General features: G+C 40.5%; 4 protein-coding genes across 8 annotated transcripts; 1 reads left to right on the top strand and 3 right to left on the bottom strand.

Annotated features, from left to right (window-relative positions):
* Positions 1-3619: 3619 nt before the first annotated feature.
* bend3 (BEN domain containing 3) lies at positions 3620-8131 on the top strand. 4 transcript variants are annotated; one of them, XM_046413252.1, is made up of 4 exons: positions 3620-3789; positions 4804-4858; positions 5075-5242; positions 5374-8131. In XM_046413252.1, the coding sequence occupies exons 2-4, from the start codon at positions 4823-4825 to the stop codon at positions 7603-7605; spliced, it is 2436 nt and encodes an 811-aa protein (XP_046269208.1). In that variant the 5' UTR covers positions 3620-3789; positions 4804-4822; the 3' UTR covers positions 7606-8131. The 4 variants fall into 4 exon arrangements, with proteins under 4 accessions (XP_046269208.1, XP_046269207.1, XP_046269209.1 ...); XM_046413251.1 differs by having other exon boundaries at positions 3621-3789; positions 5075-5247; XM_046413253.1 differs by lacking the exon at positions 3620-3789 and adding an exon at positions 3799-4144.
* Positions 8132-8521: 390 nt separating this feature from the next.
* mtres1 (mitochondrial transcription rescue factor 1) lies at positions 8522-11687 on the bottom strand. Of its 2 annotated transcripts, none has more exons than XM_046413254.1 (4): positions 11543-11687; positions 9762-10215; positions 9349-9421; positions 8522-9271 (listed from the first exon to the last, which is right to left on the bottom strand). In XM_046413254.1, the coding sequence occupies exons 1-4, from the start codon at positions 11661-11663 to the stop codon at positions 9089-9091; spliced, it is 831 nt and encodes a 276-aa protein (XP_046269210.1). In that variant the 5' UTR covers positions 11664-11687; the 3' UTR covers positions 8522-9088. The 2 variants fall into 2 exon arrangements, with proteins under 2 accessions (XP_046269210.1, XP_046269211.1); XM_046413255.1 differs by lacking the exon at positions 11543-11687 and adding an exon at positions 10998-11108.
* A 607-nt stretch (positions 11688-12294) lies between these two features.
* On the bottom strand, positions 12295-17132 carry tmem151bb (transmembrane protein 151Bb). Its single transcript, XM_046413948.1, has 2 exons — positions 16587-17132; positions 12295-16021 (listed from the first exon to the last, which is right to left on the bottom strand). The coding sequence occupies exons 1-2, from the start codon at positions 16662-16664 to the stop codon at positions 14612-14614; spliced, it is 1488 nt and encodes a 495-aa protein (XP_046269904.1). The 5' UTR covers positions 16665-17132; the 3' UTR covers positions 12295-14611.
* Positions 17133-17741: 609 nt separating this feature from the next.
* On the bottom strand, positions 17742-19649 carry grxcr1b (glutaredoxin and cysteine rich domain containing 1 b). Its single transcript, XM_046413188.1, has 2 exons — positions 18670-19649; positions 17742-18458 (listed from the first exon to the last, which is right to left on the bottom strand). Exons 1-2 carry the CDS (start codon positions 19087-19089, stop codon positions 18414-18416), a joined length of 465 nt encoding a protein of 154 aa, XP_046269144.1. The 5' UTR covers positions 19090-19649; the 3' UTR covers positions 17742-18413.
* Positions 19650-19937: the final 288 nt, after the last annotated feature.

Genomic DNA, 19937 nt, shown 5'->3' with positions numbered 1-19937 from the left:
CGGTCAGCACGCATTCCATTACACACTGTGAGATACAGTTTTCTTTGAACTTGGAAAGAATATTGCAAATTACATTCAGCTAATAGCAAATATTGGAAACTGTTTTTGTGGAGCTATTTGGTTGATTTGGCCATATTCGTGTTTCCAGTAATTTCCAGTATTCTGGTGTTTCTACTTACTTCTTTCCAGGGTGAACAAGAAAGTGAAACAGTATTTATATAACCAGAGTTCTCCACTGATACATACATTAATAACTTTATTTTACATTAGACTGACCCACCTATATACTTAAAAAGCACAGACAACTCTTCCCATTTTGCCTTTCAAACAAAAACGTCTTCATACGTTCTCAAAACTATACCTATTTCTAGTGAAGAAAGTCTTATTCATGTTTAATAGTTAACTTAAAACTATTTGTAGATTGTTCATAAGAACAACTTTACATTTCCAAGTTTCCAGAATTTGTAAGCATACAATGTTTTGAAAATAATCACATCTCTTTGTAGAGTTTAAAGTTTATATGTCACTTTGGTCAGTAAGGAATCTTCATCAGATCCACAATGAATGCCATGACTGGCTACAATCTGATTATAGTATAAGTATGGTACAGAATAGTCATATATCAGTGTTGGCCTGATAATCTCAGCACAGCTACCTTTTGTTCATTTTTAAACTCGCACAACTGCTGTTGGATTTTTGGCATCTCTAAGCCAGTAAATGTCTTGTATTGCCAACTATGTGTCTTTGATGATAAAAACATCTGTGAAAATATGAAATGTCTAATAAATATCTAAATGTAGTTTGGCATGATATTCTCTCTGCAGCGGAGAAATGGCATGAAACATGAATATTATCATCTGTGTTGCCAAGAAAGTCCACTATTTAATGTCTAGTGCTCAAACAATAAATGCAATCATGTTCCTAAAATGTTTTTTTTAAATAATCACATTTCTTTTTGAGTTTTACAGTGTCGTCATCAGTGTGTTGCTGTTTTGTTCTCTACACAATGACCACAGTGCTAAAACATACAAATGAGCATCCCATATACAGCACACACATGACTGTGAATTTCTGCCATTGTTACAGACTGATGCCTTGGCCATGGTGTTTCCCTGCCTCCTTTTCTAGTGCATGATGGGATAGATTCCCCATAACCCTGTGACCCTTTTAGGAATAAGTCAGTATGTAAAATGACTTAATGAATATGAGTGTGGAGTAGTATTATAACCTCCATTTGTCTTATCCTGAATGGCCTATCAGTAAACACCTGCTAATATCATCATATAGCTGACAGTGATGGATGAAAGTCATTCTCCTGCAATGGGAACAGTATGGCTGATTGGCCTCCTCGACACAGACGAGCATATTGGCCAAAAATGACACTTTAACGAGCTCTTCCCGGTGTTAAGTGCTGCACCCCGGCCCCCCATCGCAAGCCGTCGCCTGGCTGACCCTGGGCCGTGATTTCCCCTGCAAGGGCCTGCTCGCTTCATTGGCTGACAGATCAGACTGCCATGGAGACAGCTCATTAGTCGAATAATGAGAACCACACCAGCCACACGTTGTCTTGTTATATCATCTCTGTATCGACATATTTGTAGCTGGGAACAGAACATTGGGTGCTAGTGTGTGCATGAAATGGCCAATGATTAAGACAGAATTATGGCACTGCGAGGTCTTCGGTTCATTTCTCTCTGACTTAAATCTGTGTCCAAGAGGAAACCAGTTTACCTGCTCAGGTAACTGGCTCTGCTTAATGGTTGCTGCCCCTTACAAATTTCCCTCTTCTGCGACAATGTCATGTAGCTCCATATGATTTTCTCTCTCTTATTCATCATTTAACTTTCAGCTGCCACTAGCCCTAAGTTAATATTTTTCAAGTTTCAACAACATAATCTTTGAACTTGAGATGCCACATGATACTATAAGTACTTATGTACAGACTGGCAGCTGTAACTTGGTCATATTTGTAGCCTGAGAAGGTGACCAGTCAAAATCCCTAACATCAGAAGTAAAATCAAATCATCAAAGGGCACAGAGCCAAAAAAAAGGCAAAAAATTTAGAAACCTTTGAAATAATGTTAGACAATTGTTTTGTTTTCCTCTTTACTAGACAAGTATGCTTCTCAAAGTGAGTATTCACATGCTTCTCTGTACAAAACCTTCAGCTTAGGAAGGTTTTGTACAAAGCTTTACTGTATATAGCATTCATACAAATCATGTCACAAGCTGCAGTACAACAGAATGAAATATTAATTGTCTTTGTAGCATTTAAAACTCATTACTTCAGTTAATAAATACCTGGAGCATGACCGGGACAGCATTAAAATCAGTCTTAAGTATATTTGTAGGAGACAGCTGACAACAGATGCATTATCAACAACAGAGTATTAAATGTTTAAGGGAGGGAAATTAGCTAGATGTGGTGAAAGAAATTTATCAGCATAAAAAAATGTCAATTCACATGAAATTTGTGTGGTTTCAAAATTGTGTTTACCTCATCTCGGTCTTTGCTAAATTCTTGGCAATAAAAGAATATTTATAATGTTTTCTCCATGTTCTGATGTAGATTTGTGCCATTTAAGCTGTTGAAACTCTCCTGGTCCACATACAGCAGATAGATATTGTAGTCTGTGATCAGAGCTCATTCTCAAATTGTTGCAGTCTCTTTCCACTTGAGGGCGATGTTGCCCAAATAATGTGGGCTCCGCAGCTCAAGCTGATCCCTGAAAAGAAGAGGTATCACTCCTACCTACTTCTGTTTTTGCTGTACTAAACAACTTGGTAACTAAACAAGCGAAGACCAGTGTAAAAGTAAGATGTTTTCAATACTCCTGCACAGTGTAGTATGCTGATGTTCAGCATTGTAACTATTTATGATGAGAGTCGTGAATGTTGTGTGAAAACCTCATCCTCCTCTATGTTAATCCGCATATCACTGGCTTCGCGAGGAAGCCGTTAAATTTTACTATATTTCATTTTCATATTTTATTTAGTAATAAGTAATAAGTATAAGAAATTGTCCGAGCATTCTACATACAGTGACTTAATAGTGTTCAGATCATTTACTGACAGTCAGAATACAACTGTGTAAAAATACTATTTTACAAGTAAAAGCTTGCTGCACACAAAGCTTAACAAACTATAGAGAAAAGTACTCATTACTTAAAATGACCTCTGTCAGAATGATACTGTTATGGATAAAAGCCATATTAGATCATTATTACTGATGCATGAACAGGTAACATTTTAATGTTGCAGTTGACCATAGTGGTTCTGGCTTTCTTATGTATTGTTGGATGGTTTAATATACTGCAGTGCGTTATACCTTTATGCTTGTTGGTTTTTTAAATCTTAATCTGCAAAGCACCTAGTTGTTATGTACGTTATGTAGCTAAAAGTCACATGCCTGTGGGTAAATGAACCTAGCTGTCCCAGTCAAGCTACCCGAGGCTCAACATAATGACAGCCCTAATTAAACATTTTAAAAGGGCGGCGCTATTGCTTGAATACAATAGTGTGAGTTAAACAGCGATACTGTTTTATTTAGACGGTATAATTACTGTTGTTGCATTTTGCTTTATTTTTCATCCCTCTCTCCACAGCTGTGCGGAAGTGACACAGCAGGCGCGCGCCCCGTCACGTCACGCGAGAAAGCACAGAAGCCGAGCGAGAAAAAAAATATCAACAACAAGAACAACATTTACCTGAAAATAAACCGCCGTGGTAGTGGACAGACATGTTCAGCACATCGCTAACAGTCCTGAAGGATTGCATGGACTCGTAAAGGTGAGCTCAAACCGCCGGTCACGAGCGTTTACCGCTAATTTAACAAGAGTCAGAGCAGGAGGGGGGACTCGTCCACGCAAACATTGCCGCGTCATTAAAATTCACTGGTAAAATGTTTCACTATTAAAGCAACGTTGTGTATTGATATTCACAAGGACCCACGCTGGTGTTAAAATGACAAGCTTGTGACGGGGCCGTGTGAAGAGTTACTTTGGCACAGCTGGATAGTCTTGTGTTTTGGTTCAAAGGTTCATGGGCGGAAGAATGAGGAAGTGGCTGCTTGTTAAAGGCTGGAGGAAAGCTAGGAGGCAACTCGCTGGACGGTGGCATGCACAGTGGAGTCTCTAGCAAAAACGTACCTAGCTCCTATTTGTGAAAAATAAGCTAGCGTAATAGATGCTTTTTAATCAGTTTAATCTGCTTAGTAGCACGGAAGCTCAAGCTGTCTCGCACTTAATGTGTTTGCCTGCAGCTGATCACATGCTGTTGGTCATAACGGTAGCATTGCAGCAGCCACCACATGTAATTAAAATGCATAGTTTCACACACGGTAGTTCTGAACGTACAGTGTGTGGTTTTTGTTGATGTGCACCATTCGGTATATTTTAATAAAACCATTATAAACCATTATATCCAGTGTCACTCCAACTCCAATATCACTGTGAAATCTTCTTTTCTTGGTGGAATTTAATTAGGCTCTGGAAATGCCTGTCACGTCACATAGCGTTTAAGGAGTATTTTTTTTTTATCATTTATTCATATACCAGATTTTTTCGTGATAAAGCGCAAGCAGTCTAAAACATATCCACGAATGATGAAAATAAGTTTCCTCAGCTCAGTGTGATTTTTGCTTTAAAAATGACTTAAACAGTTATAAACATTGTCAATTACTTTCCTATCTAGAACCTAATCAATTAATAAATCAATAAATAGCTAACTGTTTTGGCTCTGCTGTTACATGACATGTTGACTGCTACTATTATTGCCTCATATGTTTGTGATTTGTTTTTCTAGGCTATGAATTCCTCTGAGCATGGAGAAGTTTCAGTTGAAGCGATGCTTGAGAAAGGTAACTTCTGCAACCTCTCGTCTTGCACGTGCAACAGCACAAACTCCCACTGAAATTAAACACTTGTCACCAAGCTTAATAACCCGCATCTGTATTCAGACACAGGATTGTTTAAGAGCTTGGTTGGTTTTTCAGATGATATATGTGGGTCAGCTGCACGTTTTAAACAAGTCACAAATGATTTAACAAAGAAAACGTGAATATCATAATTTGCAGATCACAAGCATGTCCAGGACGTTAAGGAGGAAATGGAGGACTTGGCTATTTGCGAGCCACGCGAAGAACTTGGAGGATCTCCAGGGGTCACTGAGTCTGGTAAACGCTCATCTACAGAGATGGGCCCTCACACAAACCAGTCCACCAGCAAGCGAGTCAAAGTCTCTGGTGAGGTAAGCTAACTTCTGACCATGTTATCTACATAAAAACATTAATATACAATATGGTTAATTTGCCTATACTATTTGTTGTATGTGATATATCATTCATGTGTTTTGAATGTTATTTATTTTTTCCAGATGAGACAGCACTTAATAGAAGAGAACAGTAGACATGAGCCTCTTTGTCTCACCACAACTGGTGAGAAGAGGGATTGCGTCCAGCAGAAATCCAGAGTCTCCTACAGAAAGCCGCTGTTTAGCATCTCCCATAGGATCTCGGAAAAGAGGAATACCCCATGTCTGGAGCAGCAGGCCAGCCTTGGTGCCGGGAATCAGCTCAACTACAGCAGCATCCTCTCATCTAAGCTCCAAAGTTCAGAGGAAAATGGCACACTGGAGTCCTTTCCTACTGCGGACACTTTAGGCCAAGCTTCGTCAACAGACTCCAGTCTTTATCCTCTGATCGAGAAAATGTTTCTCATTCTCAATACTCTCAATTCAAGCATGACACAACTGCATAGCAAAGTGGACTTGTTAACCCTTGAGGTCATGCGAATAAAGAAGCAGATCAAGCCAGCTGACACTGTGACAGAGTTCCAACCTCCTCCTGAATATCTGTTAACAAGTGATGAATTGAATCAGTTGATGGAGCAGACATCCAGTGCTGGGGAGCTTGGGTGTCGGCTGTTGGTGCATCTTTTCCCAGAGCTGTTCAAAGCCAGGGAGTGCTCTCACGAATGCATGGCAAGCAAGAGAACACTGGAGTCTCTACATCTGCAGCTAATCCGCAACTACGTTGAGGTATGCTATCCTTCTGTGAAGAACAACAGCGTCTGGCAGGAAGAATGCCTCCTTCAGATTAATGACTTGTTTAATCGCTTCTGGGCTCAGAGGGACATGGAGAGTGCTCGGCTGCTCAGGAAGCAGACAATCACAGGTGCTGGGATAAAGGCTGAGCATCCTCAAACCTATCGTTTCATTAATGAGCAGGGCCAGGAGGAGCATATCTCTTTAGATAACCAACAGAGCAACCTGACTGTCTCAGACCTTGCTTTCAGTACACAAGCCACAGAGGAGCTGGATGAGTTCTCTTCCCCTGAGGACTTTGTTATTTTCCTTATGCACCGTCTCTTCCCTGAGGTTTTTGAGCAGGGGAAAATGCCAGAAGGCTACAGCAGTTTAAGTAGTGTGGGACAACTAATTCTGGACTCTGACAAGATGGAAATAATAAGAAAGTACATGGAAGCTAATTTTCCTGATGTGCCTGAGGACAGCTGGCTTCAGGTGTGTATTCAGCATATGGAGGATGCACTGGAGGGTCCTCACAGTAATGGCAATGTGAGTGAACAAGACAATATCAATGATGAAGGCTATGACCTTGCCAACCTTCCTGAAGATGTTTCCATCATTAAAGTTCCGGAGGTGGATGATTATGAAAGGCCCAGTCGAAAGTCCAAAAAGTCACTGCTGACACCTGTTGATTTTGACAATCTGGAGATTCCTCTTCCTGATTTTACTGTTCCCCATGAATATTTCTTGTCCAGGGAGCAGCTGAAGACCAACTATGAATGTAGCTTGTCCATTGGGAACTTTGCTTCTCGGCTGCTTGTGCTTATGTTCCCTGAGCTCTTCACCCACGAGAACACACGCAAGCAGTACAACTGCAGTGGTTCCCTCGGTAAAAAACAGCTGGACCCTGTGCGAGTAAATCTGATCCGTCATTATGTGCAGTTAGTCTACCCTCGGGCCAAGAACGACAGAGTATGGATGTTGGAATTCGTGGGCAAACTTGACGAGAGGTGCAGGAGACGTGACACGGAGCAGAGAAGATCCTACCTCCAGCAACGCAAAGTGTATGGTCAGGAGTCAGAGCAGGACTTTCTTTACCAGCTGAACCAGCTCAATCCAGATAGTATGAGGGAGGAAGCAGATATTCCCTCTTTACCCCCTGAGAAAAGTAGCAAAGACTTTTGTAAAATTCCCCTAGACGAACTGACTGTATCCAAACCTGATTTTCTTGTACCTTCTGTCTACCTGCTCTCGGACACTGAAATACGGGAAATTGTCCAGCAGAGTCTCTCGGTTGGGAACTTTGCTGCCCGCCTGTTGGTGCGCCTCTTCCCTGAGCTCTTCACCCAGGAGAACCTCCGGCTGCAGTACAACCATTCAGGGGCCTGCAACAAGAAGCAGCTTGACCCCATCCGCCTCAGACTGATTCGTCACTATGTGGAAGCGGTGTATCCTGTGGATAAGATGGAGGAGGTGTGGCATTATGAATGTGTGCCAAGCATTGACGAACGCTGCCGGCGCCCCAATCGCAAGAAGTGTGACATTCTTAAGAAGGCCAAGAGGTCAAGCACTGTGTCCTAGTTACAGTACTTTTCAGTTAGGCAACACTTTTGTCATAAAAATAATTACACAGTATATAAGCTGAAACAGCGTTGTTGAACTTTTACAAACTGTACTATGTAGGATGAAGCCAAGCTGTTTTGAGTTTCTTCAGTACTAATCTTAGTCATATTTTACCTTTTGACTGCAGCAGTAGATGTTGTAGTTCATGTAGTCATATTATTGTTGGATAACAAGTTAAAACCGCTTCTATTTATCAGCCAGAACTGTCATAGCTTATCTAACACACTTTATTGATAAATGTTGTAGCCTTAAAAACAATGATAGTAGCTAATAGCATAGAGCACACATATGCTCTACGGATAGAAATGAATCACAGTGATGTGATATATTTCCATTAAAGTTACTGATGTAGCGTTGTGCCACCACTGTTTTAATAACAATGTGCTTATGTTAAGCCTTCTTATAGAAATTTATATTATAAAGACAATTTAACATGACAATGGATCATGATAACGTATTTCTAATAAAAATCACAATAGCAATATGATGGGACTGGTTTACATAGTGGTAATGTATCCTGCTGACTTTGATTTATTGGATAATAACTGCCATTATACACTCGGGAGTGAGCCCTCTTCTCAAGCTTGATCTCTCCCCAACTAGTTCTGTACTCTATAGATACACACACACTGCCAAGCCTCTGGTTGAGGACAACACACCACCCCACAGGGTGTGAGAATGGATTTTTTTTTTTTTTTTTACACATATACATATATATTAGCTTCTCTCTCTAACTATATAGACAAATAGATATTGAGAGATCATGCTTATCCTAGTACTAACCATTTTATATGTTAGCCTCAACAAAGAATGAATATATTATGAGTAGTCCAACATACCACAAATTTGATGTTTCGGAAGAAAACCCACAAACTTGCAAGAATGCCATGCACTCATTAGCCTGGTCATCGGGACATGATTTTCACATTTCAGAGCTTCAAAGTGCACCATTTATTGAGGTCTTACAGTGTCGTGGGGAAAGATAAACATTCAAAATCTTTCTTCCAACCAACTGTTTAACCATTTTAAAACCACGGGGAACACCGGTGACATCGCGGGGCTTTCTGGTGCTATTACATGCATTACGGTACTGACTGAGTGCCATACTGCATGTAATAGTATCACAAAGCCCCGTTTCACAGCTTTCAGGGGCTGTTTGACTGATTAAAATTGCACGAGGTAGCGAGGAGTTACGGTAATTTGAAATACACATGCGCCGCGGTGTCACCGGTGTTCCCCGTGGTTTTAAAAGGTTTAATGTGGACAACCACTGAGAACTATTAACCTTTACATTTGTAACCTTTGTTAGCTGTTCTAGGTCCATGTTGTTGGAGACCATGTAAATGCCACCCAATGATGGCATTAATTTCTGCCACTGTTGTCGCCTTCAATGACCAATGACGTTACAGTCAGTAGTTCTATCAATACTCTCCTATCACGTTCATGACTTAAACGCCTCATCTTTGGGAAGCTCTATATGTTTCCATCGCCTTATGGCAACTTTGAACTTTTCTGTAGAAGTTACTTCTCCAAAAACCTTTCGAGGGATGACTCTCATTAGAGTGACAGTGTTTGTTTCATGGTTCTCTGACAGTACCAGGTCCAAGATGTCCCCAACTTTCACCTGAATAAAGAACAACATGAGAGAAATTAGGTAGAGTAGAAAAAATTATAGAATTTAAGTAATCAATCATCACTAACCGTTTTACTTTTCTTGATTAGTTTATGTCCGTTTAGCCTGAGCTTGTTGTCATAGAAGGCATCCTCAATTTTACTGTTAGAAGACAACAAATTACATTTGAGCATGGTCATGAAACAAAATTCTCTCAATTCAGGAATTCCTTAAAGTGAAACACCACAAGTAGCATGGGAAACTAAAACCATGACAAACAATAAATCTAATAAATAAACTGCATACTATTCAACTTTGACAGCATTTACTGGCTGTTAACCATTAGTTTGAAAACCTCTGATGGATAATTTAAGATGAGATGGGCATTTATTAACCCCACAGTGGGAAAATTCATTATCAGCTAACCCTCTTTAAGATTAACCACCTATAAAGAAAAGATAGCACTGAAATCTGTGAGAACGTGCAACAGGCAGTCACTCACTTGCGTGCCATGTCCAGGCCAGCTTTCATGATGACATCATAGCGAAAGGACTGCACGTGTTTCTCCATGTCTTTGTAGTCCTTTGGAAGATTTGGGTCCTCCTCCACCTCATCTTCATAATCACTGTCCTCAGGATCTTTTTCATCCTCACCTTCCTCCTCTTCTTCCTGTGCTGTCCTAGCTGCACCTTTCTTCTTTTTGCTCTTAAACCTTAGATGCTGGACAGACCAAACTCTGATAGTGTCTCTGCCATGAAAAGCAGGCCTGTGACAGCCAAGTGCTGGAAAAGCTGCGCAGCCCCACAGCTGGCGTGTGAGGATGGCCCTGGGACACCATTCAGTCTGCCTCAGTTCATACCCAGTAGCCAGCAGGTGGCGGGGGTTCAACCTTCCCAGCTGCCTCATGGCAAGCGCCTGCACCACCAAACTCTGCATGTCGGTGCTCCACTCAGTATCTAAAAAAAGCAATATGGATTATTAAGAAGCATTATGCTAAATTACCGATCTTGTGACAAGTCAATGCGTCAAAGCCCTTGTGATACTGACAATATCAATAAGCAGATTGAATTAACTGATATAAATTCATCATCTTATGTTTAATTACTAAATCACCTCTCTATAAGGTAAGACTATTTGGATTATAAAGTCTCCAACACTATTTAAGAAAATCAAAATTTACCTTAAAAATAAAAGCCTCACTTTATTTATAGCTGCACTTTGTGTCAATCTTGTAATAATAGATTTTTACAAGAAGGTTACACTCATTATTCTGTAAAACACTGATAACAAGAGAAGCCAGTGGAGCTGAACTAACTCTGTTAGATCGCATTTTCTGGAATTTCTAGAAATGGTGTTATATTCACCTGTGATTATATTCACTCTGGTGATGGTCTGTCTCATAGTGTGCTTTGTACTTGACAGGAACTCAAGACCAGGACTTGCTGTTAGTGTCTAAGATTGCAGGTTTGAGCTTTGATTGATACAGAAAGAATTATACCCAATCAATTACAGAGCTGGTGACCCCCTACCCTGCAAGCTTTAGATGACGTGATCAAAGGATCAGCTCATCATCTGATAACGACCTATTTATTTCAACCAGGTGTGCTGGAGCAGGTAAACAACACAGAGATGCCTTTTTTTTCAAATAAATTCTTAGCTGAGCACGATTTAAACGATTATGATCCAGCTGTTCTGCTGACAGACAGGTATTCATAAACATTTGAGAATAAATGCCTACCAGCTGAAAACACTTCTCTGGATGGCTCAACATAATCACAATCTGACACTAATGGAAAAGGTTTTGGGTTCAAGACCCAGGCTGATGCAAAAATCTACCCGTCAGTCCGTTCTGGGACATTTCAATGCATTTACCATAAACTTCAAAATACGAGGGCACTTCAAATTCAGGTGCGTTTGGTTTGACCAGGCAAACATGACTGACGACTAGCACGACCGCACCGAAGAACACTGTTTCTGTATTAGCTGCTGTTTGTGTAACTTTTCGTCACAATTTTCTTTGTTATTTGGCTGTTTTTGGGGTTTGTTTGTTTTTTTTTATGTCTCTGTTTGACTGAGCTTGACATTTTAAACGCTCAAGTTGAAACCGAGCCGAAGCATATACAGCTAGCTAGCTTTTCCTTTTATTTAGTAAGCTCATGGACTCAACATCAGTCCACGTGCAACCACCACGAGCTTGTAAATCAACACACATTAGTCAGTTTTATTTGGCTAACTATAAAGTTACAAACTATGTTTTCAATAATTATTTGGTGGCTGACTCACCTATGGAATAACCTTTCGTTGCTTGACATAGTAACTTGCCACCACTTCTGACGGGATAACTGGTGTATCTATCTGCCAATGCAAATGTGCTGCCTCCTGCCGCACTGGAGGAGAATGACATTAACTCGCCAAATTGATGAGAAAACAACGAACCCCAATCCATTTGTTTAATTCATTTATGAGTTTCAGTGCAAAATAGTAAAAATGCACCACAGAGTGATGACATGACAGAATATGTCAGTTTCAGTGTTTTCTTTGACTCCCTTATTATATTCTCCTCTACAATCCTATGCTGTCAAAACTCAGTTGCAGATATTACATAATGTTCATTTAATCTGGCATAATAATTGAGCCAGAAATAATTATCTAGGAAACCAAAGTTAAGCTAATCATATATAATCATATCATAACCATATCACTGTCAACCTTTCTCTTATATAGTGTAATAAAGAGTTTTTATAATTTAGGAAGTCTAGAATTTATTTTAATTTCATTGAAGTAAATTGTAACACAAATGATGGAACTGGTCTACTCTGATGTCCCATTAATCCAAAACATTACCCCAGTGAACCAGCTTCTATAACACCAGGACTCTGAAAACGCAATAGCTCAATGCCATTCAGTTATCATTGATTTTTTTTTTTTTAATTTAAACCTCTGATTTTCCTGTGATATGTCAAAATGTCCACGAGAAACATTTCTTGATGAAGTATCTCCTCCAGTAGACACTCTTCGCACACAGATTTTCCCAGGGATTCTGATGGTCCAAGACAGCAACATGTTTTTTACATGGGTTTGCCCCAGACATTTATTGCAACTTTATTTTTCCAGCATAAGATAAATTTGAATACACATTTTAAACAGTAATCAGGTTTTTTACACAGCCCATTTGATTATAATGACAACAAGAACATATTTAATATATTACAAGAAGCTTTAAGAGGTCATGTATTGTTTTATGTCTGAGCAGTTGCGTGTTTGTCAATATATAAGCTTGAGTACTTCATTACTTTAAGGGAATTTACATCAACATTCAGCTTCACTACAATTCAAATGTCTAGTGTCACTTCAAGTGCATAATACTGGTGTCACTACATTATTGAAAACAATGTAAGAACAAGATTTTATTTCATTGGATGCATACAATAAGTTCCTATTAGATGTTGTTGAAAAAGTCAGTATTATAAAGTTGGTATGATTTTCATGTGTAAACGTAAGTGCATTTACATCCTTGCATATACTGCCTGTAAAACTCGACTCAAAAGAGTCAGGAATCCTTCGGATAAATCAAATGTCGACATCCAAAATCTCAGTTCATGGTGACATGTTGGTGTGTACTGTGCTCTTTCACTCTCTGAGCAAATTCAATATACACTGGACATTAAATCACCACTTTACAAATGAAAAATGGAGCATTATTCCTTTACTTTAGACACATAATGGACATATACTACAGTATGTCATATATGCTGGTGGTTTACATTCAGGTATGTTTTATTGTTTTGACACATTGTCTTAGCAGAAGGAAGTCATGCAAATTTCATCATGGATTTAAAGACCTTATAATGTCTTTGCACCTAAATCTATGATAATGGTAATGACTGATGTGACATTCACCTGTTCAAATGTGTTCTAGATTCAATGTAAACCGGTTCTTATCTTGTCTGACCACAAGATTAATGTGAGAATGTATATGTGTTTGCATCACAGTTGCCAGCAGGTTTTGTTGTGACAATTGGTAGAAAAAAAAGTCTAATTTAAGACAAAATGGACTTAATTAATGATGATGATTGATATTTCACCGTACGAAAAGAGTATCAGTCCTCCAACATATTTTCTGATGGGTTTTTTTTCTAATTCTGTTTTGTTGTTTCTGACAGCTCTGACAGTGTGTCCTCACAATGTCATAATTCCAACATCTACAATCGAGGTTTGTGGGATGAAATACTTCGAAAACATCAACTGTAAACATCAGGTTTATGTGTTAGTTCATCAACAACCTAAAAAAAGGTGTGTGTGTGTGTGTGTCTCTCTCTCTATCTCTGCAGCTGCCATATAGCACCAACAGTCAGCAGTCAAACATGGGGAAATCCACTGTTGGTGAAGCACATCAATTGTACCAAATTATCCATACCTCAATGGCCTCAATTACCCAGAATGCATTGTAACCACAAAACAGGTTTGTTAATTTTTCTTAATTCCAACAGTCTTCACTCTTTATGTCACTTTATGCACAAAACCCACAGCTGACATAAGTTGAAACTTGTTTTTTTGCAGTCGTCGAAGGCATTCTGGGAAATGCAGAAAACCACTAACTGAAGTAGAAATAGATCAAGCATATCGATAGAAAAAAGTAGGTACAAGAACAAAGTAAACTGCAACAGTTCACACAAGTAATGAAAATGTTCAAAACGTCAAAAATGTGTCTAACAGAGCAGTCAGAGCATCAGAGAGGCCATTTGTCTCCTTAGTATTGGAGGTTACCATATTGACCAAGGTATCATCGTGATAATGCATAAGCTTGATTCATCATGTTTCACTTGAGAACATGCTATTTATATTTTCACAGATATTGCAGTCATCAGAAATAGCTTAACTCCTTACCATTCTTGATGCCAACTTTCCAAATTGCTTGTCAGCTCTGATGTATTTTTTGTTATTTCTTTGTGATTTCACTGAATGAATGAGATGTTTATACCTGCCCATCTTGTCCGTGGCCTCTGAAAAGGTGTTATGAGGTAACTGCAGTTTCAGTTTCAGTCTCATATGTACGGTACATATGAGGTCTTAACAGCATGGCAATGATTACAGTGTAACAGTCGTTGTCCGCTTGGTTTTCATTGTAAGCCAGGCAGATATAAGTTTTCCTTGTGGGTGTATCTTAGTAGGTTCATTGTCACTTTGTTCTTCACTCTCTGATCACTGTTATTGCTTTGGTGATTCACACATTCAAGATTCAGGCATTTGTTTCAGATAGTATGACAGTACAGCATGAATCTGAGTATCTCACATTTGCACACTCTGTTTCTGTTGCACAAAAGCCACCGTGTTTTGTCAGGGACCGCATGGTCATAGGGACGTCTCCACACAGGAACCATTTCTGTGGAAAGACCTGTGGTTGTGGCAATTCTCACTGCAGTGGACAATGAGCACTGGGTAGCAAAGTGCGTCCTCATAGTCTGGGGGACCCTCATCGTCTGTGGTGAGGCGTTCTGATAGACAGCGGGTGTTTTCGCTGGGACTTTCCTGGTCATCCAAGCTGCCGCTCCTCCAGAAGCAGCTGCGCTGGGAGCCATAGCGGCGCGCCAAGGAGAACCGACTGCCACTGAAGGGGATGCGGGAGCTGGCACCAGTGCAGATGCTGAGGGCACTCCTGGAGAACACTGAGGAACAGCTGATGGCTCTGTGGCAGCGTTCACAATTCTGACGTATCCCACTGAAGCTGGTTGGACACTGGGCCAGGTCCATCAGGCCAGCCTCAGAGTAACTGGGCACCAGCTGCTGGTTGGAACGAATGTGCCATTCAAGTTCTGTACTGTCAATGGTGTTAACACGAGGGATACGACGCCAATATGGCCGATCATCACATGGGGTCACAGGGAGGTAATCCTGCCCGAAGAGCTTCTCAACACGATAGTGGACATAAGCAGTATGATATTCTGTGAAGACTCGGATAGGCCAGGAGAAAGTAAGGAACGAGGCAAACCAGAAGACATAGTGGGACAGATACCAGGGGTGGTGCTCTGGATCACATAGCACCATGACATACTCCTTCAGGTCAATGTTTTTCAAGTGCATGCCCTCCCTGGCTTCCATGTAGTCATCAAGGCCCTCATTGTCTGTGAAAAATCTTGCTCGTTGTGTAAGGTAGGAATTCTCAGACTCTACGTTAGCAAAACTAAAGCACTTGGTGAACCGCATCTTTGTAAGAGCAGACTTCTCCAAGCCCAGCAGCTGTTTGGAAACATCTTTCACACCACAGTGACTGTAGTCAAATTCAGCTTCTGCCACATGGGTGTTGACACGCTCATGGTAAACCTGGGTGCTAGTGTAAGCATCTCCGTTGCGGTAGCGTGTGACTTGTCGCGTACGGCGAACATAGTGATAGCTGATGGCCTTCCACCAAATGCAGGGTTTAGCTTGCTGCATCCTTTGGATACGCTCATAGATGCCCTCCACATCCATTTTGTGCTGCAGGTCATTCTTCACATGACAGTGCCAGCACTCCACAAGATAGACTAAATAGAGCATGCCCAGTAGGGCCAGAGGGATGTAGATATAACCATCAGAGCAGGGACTGTCATGGTACATCATGGATTTCCCTTTGAAGGCACTGTCAAAGGTGAGGCGAGTCACCTTGGTGACATGACACCAAACCATGGCTCCCATGCAACCATACATGAGAATGGACAGGAGCAGGCATTTCCAAAAACTCTCCCGACAGAGTGATTTGCTCAGAGATTGCTTCAGGGGTCTCTGCTGTTGAGTCAAAGCACACACAAAACAAAACAAAAAGAAACCTGTTAAATTCTATCATCTATTAAAAATGCAGTTGAGCTTGTTGCAGTGCGCCTCACTTCCAACTGATCAGTGCATCAGCATCACAATGACCAATTTTTGACAGACTTAGATGACAATTTAATTAATGGGTCATGCAAACATAGTAGTAACACCCTCTTATAAGAAAGGAGAGTTTGAAAGCAGTGGAAAAGATACATAATAGTTAAGAGCTGAAGGGTTGAAATGAGAGCTACTGGCCCTCCTTCAGCAGAAGATAAAGATGCTGGGATTACCAAGCACATGTGTCCAAACCTCTCTCTCTGAAAGTATTCATGTTGGCTACAGTATCACTGAACTTCTCCTATATGGAGCTGGGAGGTTAATAGTAAAACCAAATCCCTGCCAAATAATTCACCTGCAGTGCATTACATTCTGCTCACTATGCACATGGATCCGTTAAAAAACCCTGCGCCAAGACCTTAACAAAGTGATGAAACCAAAATGCATTTGCTCATATACTGGATGATGGAAAATAAAAGCCCACCTCCTCTCTGGTGTCCTCCTCAAAAACGGTGGTCGTACTGCTTTCGCTCGCCGTTGCAGCCGATGCTGGAGGGGACATGGTGCTGGGCAACTCGGCTGTTGAAAATGATAGGGCGTGGAGAAGGAAGAGGAAGAGATTTCACCACCTTGCTCTGCAGAGTCCCTCAAGCAAGATGAGCTGCTTGTCAGACGCGCATAACATCTGTCACCATTTAGATCCGCTCCAGCCGAAGAAAAGCCCCGAGACGGGTCGAAGGGAACATGTTGATCAGTGTAACCCAAATGAAGGACACGCGAGAAATGAGAAGAAATAGACGGAGGGGGCGTCTAGCGGAAAGCCCGCACCCTGCCTTCCACCGTTTTGCTGTCAGTGCCGCAGTAACATGATAGCAGGTTATGTTCTATTAGCCTGCTAGTCATTAGAAAACGAACATGCGCTGCTTTATCAGCGTGATCGGGAGGTGACGGCGCCGTTGGGAGTCGACAGAGGGCAGGCAGGGTCGCTCGCTGTCCGCGGTGCTGACCGAGGCAGGTGTCCGGTGAGATGTTGTTGCATAAATCTGTCACTTAAAGGGAAAATCCACCCTAAAACTGAGTCTTAAACCGTAGAGCATCGGTGATCATGTCGCCGTGTAGACCGCCTTTAAGAATATGGACGACCGTTTAAGACGATTTCTCAAGACTTTATGTGTAGATAAGGTGACACATCTGGTGCTGGGTGATTTATATGGTGATGACTAAATGCTGTCTCACTGACTTTCACTGAGTAATATAACGTGCAAATGAATTTTATTTGAATGTAGGGTTTAAATGTTGCATGACAAAAATGTATCCAAAGAAAACAGTGGAATTGGGATTTTGATTTTGAGGTGGATTTTCTCTTTTAACTCTTACACCCACCGTCGTTTTAATGTCGAAAAGGATGTGCTTAAAAGAATCACGTTCAGGAGCATCATGGTAACAACATGGTGTAGTTGGAACTTAAACACATCAAATTCACCAAGTCATTAATTGGTCATTGATCCACTTTATACTCAGAAATATGTTTAGAGTAATTATAGTTGGAGAAATTTGGAAATATTTTGAGGTTTAGTTAAGGGCTGTGCAGGAAGAAGTCCTTGTATCCTTTACTATCGATCCAGTCAGTAATAGAATATTGAGAAATTTAAAACAGAGGAAGGATGGTTACTGTTTATATGTGAAATTGTGGATTAAAAATGATATGAATCACACTCAGTCTAGTACAAACATCATTAAAAAATGCTTAGAAAAACATGCACTTTCACATAATTCAGCATGAGACTCCACCAAATATCAAAATCATATGAAATTCTGGGTCACAGTTATACTTACATCCTAAAAAAATAAAAGCTTTTTCAGAAACCCATTCAAAGTCTCAGTGAACTTGTAAGTTGTTTTGTTGGGTAGTTCAGTTGTTTAAGTTAAAGGTTACATGCTTTTGTAAAATAAATAAATAAAAATTAAAAAAAAATAACTGTCACACAAAACACATATTTAGCTCTTCTGGTAATGTTTAAAATGTTTAGTTCTTTCTTTCAAATGATTATAAATTTATCAACTTTAAAGGTACTTGCTCTTCAGGGATATGAAACTGAATCAAAGAACTCGAACAGACTGGATATCTGTTATTCTGTAAAGCTGTTGTCATTTTAAAGCAGTCATAAAAGAAGAGTTGAGTGGTTTTTTTGACCAGATACTTCAATAAATTTAAGTGAGTTAAGTGTGGAGTCCTGGTGTAAACCAAATTATAAGACAAACTTCAGCCACATGGCTGTTTCTCTCTGCTGACCACAGTGTATGAAGCTGTTCACTCCTTTTCCCAGGGTCTCTTTTTCTGATGACGAAGGGAACCCTTAAAAGGAACGATAGTAAAGGTTGTGACTGGACAAGCACCTCACCAAAGTCAACATTCTTTATAGGCATTTATAGATTTTGATCATCTTCAATTCTTAGATGGCCACATGCAAGAAGGAACAACCTCCAGTTGCTATTTTGTTCAAGCAATCCGATCAATAATCAAAAGGCAGGAGAAACTGTGATCCACTGATGGCAGGGCTACTTACAGTGTACATGTTGGAGAGGTTGTTGAAAAGCACTTGGCCTGCGCTCACTTTGTTTCTCACTCCTCGTATGGTCCCATTCTTGCTGCAGATATTGATCCGTTTGTTGTTGAAGAGCATCTCTCTCTTGGCACTGGCGTACAAAAGCAGGTCATCGGGTTCACAGCCGTTCTCGTCCTGAGATGCTTCCTCCGCCAGGCCGTTTAGATGGCTGTTGGCCTCGCTGGTGGGAGGTGGGCTCTTCTGCTCTGTCTCTGGGCTGCTGGTGCAGTCAGAGTCCACTGAGTTGGACAGTGAGGCACACCATGCGGTTTCATCCTTGAACACCTCTGCTAAGACCCGACCACTGTTGGCAGATGCTACTCTAAAACGGACTGTTTTCCCAGCCTTTTGTCTCTCCTGTTTCAGTTTTGGCCCCTCCATTGAAATACAAGAATGTCTCACATGTTTCACATCCCATTCAGAAAAGCCAGACGTGCTCTCTCAGCCTAAGCCATAGTTAGTTAGTGCAATTATCAAACAATAATATCCCCACTGATGTGTCAAAATGAGCTGAAAATACCTCGAGTACAAAAAGTAGACACCCAAATGGTTAATAATATATGAGCCTCTGCCATGGTAACAGTTAAAACAGGCAAACAGTAAATCGATATCCACCGTGTTCAATAATTGATCAAGGTTAGTTTTCAAACAGCAGCTTGACTACAACCTGTTTCTAGTCTTAGATATGCAGTCAGGAGATGTTCTGCAAAACAAGCCTTAACAATTATCCTTCCAACACTGCAGTGTGCACCAAAGCCCAGTCTGTCCCTGTAAGAGCAACACTAATCTATCAAACCATCTGTTTCCAAATATCAGAAAGTCATTCAACACTAGCACTCCTTCTATAACTCATGGCCTAAAACTAATACTCTCTCACACTGGGAAATGAATATCTTGTTTAGTTTAGTTTTGATGGCGCTCCTTGGTGGGGCGACATCACAGAGCTCAAGTTGTTTCTTTTTTGTTTTGTTTCTTATCTCCTGCTTATATCCACTCATAATTCTATTTGTCTACAATGTGTATATTTTTTCAGTATGCTACTAGTTATTTGTCTATAGTGTTCATACATCAGCTGCAGTATTCACAATTCATCATTCATTCACTATGTTTTTATTTTATTACGGTACATGTTTCTTTACTTTTATTATTTCTTGTATAGTGTTTGAAGTACTTCTAATTTTAGCCTATGTGCCTTATCTTTTCCTTTAACTTACTTGACTCCAAGAGGG

The sequence above is a fragment of the Scatophagus argus genome, chromosome 15 (assembly GCF_020382885.2).
Source record: "Scatophagus argus isolate fScaArg1 chromosome 15, fScaArg1.pri, whole genome shotgun sequence".
Taxonomy (NCBI): Eukaryota; Metazoa; Chordata; class Actinopteri; family Scatophagidae; genus Scatophagus; species Scatophagus argus.
This window is presented reverse-complemented; position numbering and strand designations above follow the sequence as displayed.

What these genes read in the sequence shown, in the direction of transcription:
- tmem151bb (XM_046413948.1), bottom strand. Translation starts at nt 16,664, where the DNA reads ATGTCCCCTCCAGCATCGGCTGCAACGGCGAGCGAAAGCAGTACGACC. An exon ending in AGGAGGACACCAGAGAGGAG is followed by an intron (nt 16,022 to 16,586) that starts GTGGGCTTTTAT and finishes TTGACTCAACAG; the next exon opens with CAGAGACCCCTGAAGCAATC.
- mtres1 (XM_046413254.1), bottom strand. Translation starts at nt 11,663, where the DNA reads ATGTCATTCTCCTCCAGTGCGGCAGGAGGCAGCACATTTGCATTGGCA. An exon ending in AACGAAAGGTTATTCCATAG is followed by an intron (nt 10,216 to 11,542) that starts GTGAGTCAGCCA and finishes TGCTTTTTTTAG; the next exon opens with ATACTGAGTGGAGCACCGAC. An exon ending in TAATCAAGAAAAGTAAAACG is followed by an intron (nt 9,272 to 9,348) that starts GTTAGTGATGAT and finishes TTCTTTATTCAG; the next exon opens with GTGAAAGTTGGGGACATCTT.
- bend3 (XM_046413249.1), top strand. Translation starts at nt 4,118, where the DNA reads ATGCACAGTGGAGTCTCTAGCAAAAAC. An exon ending in GTGGAGTCTCTAGCAAAAAC is followed by an intron (nt 4,145 to 4,803) that starts GTACCTAGCTCC and finishes TTGTTTTTCTAG; the next exon opens with GCTATGAATTCCTCTGAGCA. An exon ending in TGAAGCGATGCTTGAGAAAG is followed by an intron (nt 4,859 to 5,074) that starts GTAACTTCTGCA and finishes CATAATTTGCAG; the next exon opens with ATCACAAGCATGTCCAGGAC.
- grxcr1b (XM_046413188.1), bottom strand. Translation starts at nt 19,089, where the DNA reads ATGGAGGGGCCAAAACTGAAACAGGAGAGACAAAAGGCTGGGAAAACA. An exon ending in ACCTCTCCAACATGTACACT is followed by an intron (nt 18,459 to 18,669) that starts GTAAGTAGCCCT and finishes GTTCCTTTTAAG; the next exon opens with GGTTCCCTTCGTCATCAGAA.